The following is a 4,538-nucleotide window of genomic DNA, read 5'->3' as shown; positions in this document are numbered from 1 at the left end:
CCCCCCTCATGCTTTCTACATCTTTGACAACATCAGGGCACAGAGGAAGCTTTTCCTAGCCAGGGTTTGTAGGCGCAGGAAGTAGATACCATGTGGGGGGATGGGGGCTGAGCGAGACCATGAGTTATACCAGGGGTAGCCAAACTGCGGCCCTCCAGCTGTGGGGTGGAACTACAAATCCCATGAGGCATTGCAAGATTCTCACAGCCACAGACAAGACTCCGGGAGATGCATCATGGGATTTGTAGTTTCACCCACAGCTGGAGGGCCGGAGTTTGGCTACCCCTGAGTTATACGGTGTTGCCGGGAAATGGTGGGCGGTTTCCAATGCGGATGGGCGGACCACCAAAGCACGGGCAGAAGTCAAAGATGGTGCTGTGCATGGATCAAGGTGCATGTGTTATATGGAGGTTCAATGTCCACCGGCTAATTCTAGGGTGAGCTATCCCTTTAAGTCTATTATGTGAATGCAGCGAGTGTAAAAACTTAAAATTGGCTCGGCGTCAGCTTCTTGTAATCCCTTTACAGCAGCGCTCAGACTGGGAGAGGCAAGGGCAGGACTGAAAACTGCATGCTTATGGGCTGACACGGAACTTGCTGGTAGGAGGAGACTGCAGAGTGTGCGGAGGGTTGACCTCATCAGTCTGCTGCTGCTCCTTCTCTGTCTTGTCAGCAGGCTGGAGGTGGCGAAATGGCAACACTGGTTTTCTTCTACAGCCTATAACTCTATGGAGGAGACAGGAGAGAGTGAACAGAGGGCTGACCTCATCAGTCTGCTGCTGCTCCTTTATTGTCTAGTCAGCAGTCTGGGGTTGGTGAAATGGCAACACTGTTCTTCTTCTGTCTATAACGGTAAAGGAGGAGATAGGAGATTGAGCAGAGGGCTGACCTCATCAGTCTGCTGCTGCTCCTTTATTGTCTAGTCAGCAGTCTGGGGTTGGTGAAATGGCAACACTGTTCTTCTTCTGTCTATAACGGTAAAGGAGGAGATAGGAGATTGAGCAGAGGGCTGACCTCATCAGTCTACAAGGAACATGCTGGTAGGAGGCAACTGCAGAGTGTGCAGAGGGTTGACCTTATCAGTCTGCTGCTGCTCCTTCTCTATCTAGTCAGCAGGCTGGAGGTGGCGAGATGGCAACACTGGCTTCCTTCTTCAGTCTATAACTGTAAAGGAGGAGACAGGAGATTGAACAGAGGGCTGACCTCATCAGTCTGCTGCTGCTCCTTTACTGTGTCGTTCGCAGGCTACGGGTAGTGAGATGGCACCACTGGTAAGGGGGAGATAGGAGATTGAGCAGAGGGTTGACCTCATCACCCTGCTGCTGCTCCTTCACGGTCTAGTCAGCAGGCTGGGGGTAGCGAGATGGCACCACTGGTTTCCTTCTACAGTCTAAAACTCTAAGGGGGAGACAGGAGATTGAATAGAGGGCTGACCTCATGAGTCTGCTGCTGATCCTTTGCTGTCTAGTCAGCAGGCTGCTGGGGGTAGGAAGATGGCACCACTAGTTTCCCTCTACAGTCTAAAACTCTAAAGGGGAGACAGGAGATTGAACAGAGGGTTGACCTCCTCAGTCTGCTGCTGCTCCTTCACTGCCTAGTCAGTAGGTCTGGGGTAGCGAGATGGCACCACGGGTAAGGGTGAGACAGGAGACTGAACAGAGGGCTGACCTCATCAGCCTACTGCTGCTCCTTCTCTATCTAGTCCACAGGTAGGGGGAGGCACGATGGCAACACTGGTTTCCTTCTACAGTCTAAAACTCTAAAGGGGGGAGACAGGAGAGTGAACAGAGGGCTGACCTCATCAGTCTACAAGGAACATGCTAGTAGGAGAAGACTGCAGTGTTTGCAGAGGGTTGACCTCATCAGCCTACTGCTGCTCCTTCACGGTCTAGTCCGTAGGTTGGGGGTAGCGAGATGGCACCACTGGTTTCCTTCTACAGCCTAAATCTCTTAGGGGGGAGACAGGAGAGTGAACAGAGGGCTGACTTCATCAGTTTCCTGCTGCTCCTCTATCTAGTCAGTAGGCTGGGGGTGGCGAGAAGGCTCCACTGTACAAATCCTTCGGCCTGTAAAACTCCCTCATACGTCTTTTGTGCATTTAGCGGGTTTGCCTGGAGTTCAGCTTTAAATTCACACACAAAGCCGCGTACGTCGTCGTCGCAGTCATTGCTTGATGCAGCAACACGGGTGACGGCTCGGCGTGCTCGTTGCACTGCTGCTGCGCAGTGATAAGGCTCGGCATAGGCACTTCTCTCGTCCCTGAGTGAATCATAGACGCCGCGCGTGAAAAGATAACACGGCACACTTTATCTGCACTTACTCTCCGCTCAAACGGAACCTTCGGCGCGCCTTCCCTCATACTACGCTCTCTCTCCCCGCCCCGCGCCTCTCCAAAGGCCTTGCTCCTCTTGTGCAGCACGCGCAGACCAAAAAGTCGGACACGTTGTAGCTGAAAAGCGAGCGGCAGGGGTGAAAGTACTGGTAGAAATAGAGCATGAAAAAGATGGCCGCCACGTACCCCACCAGGAGCTGCACCACCAGGAGTGGGGAGCAAAAATACTCGAAGCCGTCTTCTTTGTAAAAGTACCAGAGCAAAACCAGGGCCGCGTTCTCGAGTAGCCGAAAAGTGTAGTGGAGGCCCAGCCGCCTCCAGTTCTGGGACTGGTCGATGAGCCCTTGCTCGGCCAAGTTGAGTTGGACTGCCGACCAGCAAAACATATTGATCGCCGAGTACAATAACGTCATTGTGCCCAGGACCATCGTGGTGCCTATGCGGCTGAAGTTTTTCTCCACGTTCTCCGGGATCCGGTTCCCGCTCCTCCAAAAGTTGACCCAAGGCAATAGGAAGAGGGCCAGCAGGTTGACCACCACCACCGCCGCCACCCAAGCTTTCAGCGCCGCGCAGAAGAGCACCAGAACGGTGACGCGGGTGGCGATTTCCAAGGACCTCCACAGGATGATGCAGAAGAAAGCCGGCACGCTCAGCTGAACTTTGTAGTCGTCGTATTTGATCTGGATGGCTAAGATGTTCAGGACCAAAGCGCCATAGGTGGTGGATGTTAGAGACATCGCCATGAGGAAACCTGTAGAAGACAAAAAAATTGTATTCAATGTCACTTAAAAAGGGTCAGAAAATGGAAATGTCGGTGATAAAATTGATACGGCAATACACTGTATGACCAAAGGTCCATCAGATCTCAGATATAGGCAAATTCACGTGGATACCCCTCAGAATTCTGGAGTTCAAGTGCTTCCAGTGAAGGGCACTGCTCATGCTACAGCAAAGACGTGTAGACGATTGTGCCCCTCCAACCTCGTGGTAACAGTTTGGTGAAGGCTCTTTTCTGTTCCACCATGACCTGTGTACAAAGCCAGCTCTATAAAGATGTGGTTGGAAGAGCATGGTGAGGAGGAACTTGAGAGCTCTGACCTCAACCCTACTGAACACCTTTGGGATCAATTGGAACGCCAATTGCAAGCCAGATCTTCCAATCCAAGATCAGTACCTGACCTCTCTAATGACCATAGGTTGGTAGACACCGGACCATCAAATCTCAGATATAGGCAAATTCACATGGATACCCCTCAGAATTCTGGAGTTGGGTACTGCTCATGCTACAGCAAAGACGTTGTAGGCGATTGTGCGCCTCCAACCTCGTGGTAACAGTATGGTGAAGGCTCTTTTCTGTTACACCATGACCTGTGTACAAAGCCAGCTCTATAAAGACGTGGTTGGAAGAGCATGGTGAGGAGGAACTTGAGACACCCAACCATCAAATCTCAGATATAGGCAAATTCACGTGGATACCCCTCAGAATTCTGGACTTAAAGTGCTTCCAGTGAAGAGTACTGCTAATGATACATCATACAAAGACACTGCAGACAATTGTGCTCCTCCAACCTCGTGGTAACAGTTTGGTGAAGATCCTTTTCTGTTCCACCATGACCTGTGTACAAAGCCAGCTCTATAAAGACATGGTTGGAAGAGCATGGTGAGGTGTTATGGTGAGGAACTTGAGAGCTCTGACCTCAACCCTTCTGAACACAATCGGAATGCCAATTGCAAGCCAGATCTTCCAATCCAACGTCAGTACCTGAGAGGAAGGGTCCTTCTCTGCAGCGTGCTGGCAGGGGCCAGGCCTTTCTACTGTGCTGTGGCTGCTTTCTTATAGAGAAGGGCCCTTCCTCTCCATGTGGAAGCAGAGGTCTTCTGCTGAGTTATAGGTCTACAATCAGCAGAGTTCAAGGTGCCTGCTGATTGGAGAGATCTAGCTATCTGACTCTTTGTGGGGGGGGAGGGGGCGTGTTGGACCTCCCATGAGCGTCTTCTGCTTCCACGCAGTGAGCAAGGGTCCTTCTCTGCAGCATGCTGGCCGGGACAGGCCTTTCTACTCTGTGCTGTGGCTGCTTTCTTATAGAGAAGGACCCTTCCTCTCTGTGTGGAAGCAGAGGCCTTCTGCTAACTTATAGGTCTACAATCAGCAGAGTTCAAGGTGCCTGCTGATTGGAGAGCTCTAGCACTCTGACTCTTCGGGGGG

At 51.7% G+C, this 4,538-nt stretch overlaps 1 protein-coding gene across 1 annotated transcript in view; it reads right to left on the bottom strand.

The window, feature by feature from the left end:
- Positions 1-2,355: 2,355 nt before the first annotated feature.
- Positions 2,356-4,538, bottom strand: part of LOC108799565 (membrane transport protein XK-like) — an 11,199-nt gene continuing 9,016 nt past the window's right edge. Inside the window, 1 exon segment of the mRNA XM_018571442.1 lies at positions 2,356-3,083. Coding sequence (XP_018426944.1) covers positions 2,356-3,083 — 728 coding nt within the window.

This window comes from Nanorana parkeri, unplaced genomic scaffold, assembly GCF_000935625.1.
Source record: "Nanorana parkeri isolate BGI_ZX_2015 unplaced genomic scaffold, ASM93562v1 scaffold1760, whole genome shotgun sequence".
Classification (NCBI taxonomy): Eukaryota; Metazoa; Chordata; class Amphibia; order Anura; family Dicroglossidae; genus Nanorana; species Nanorana parkeri.
The sequence above is the reverse complement of the archived record's forward strand: the minus strand, read 5'-3'. Positions and strand labels throughout refer to the sequence as shown.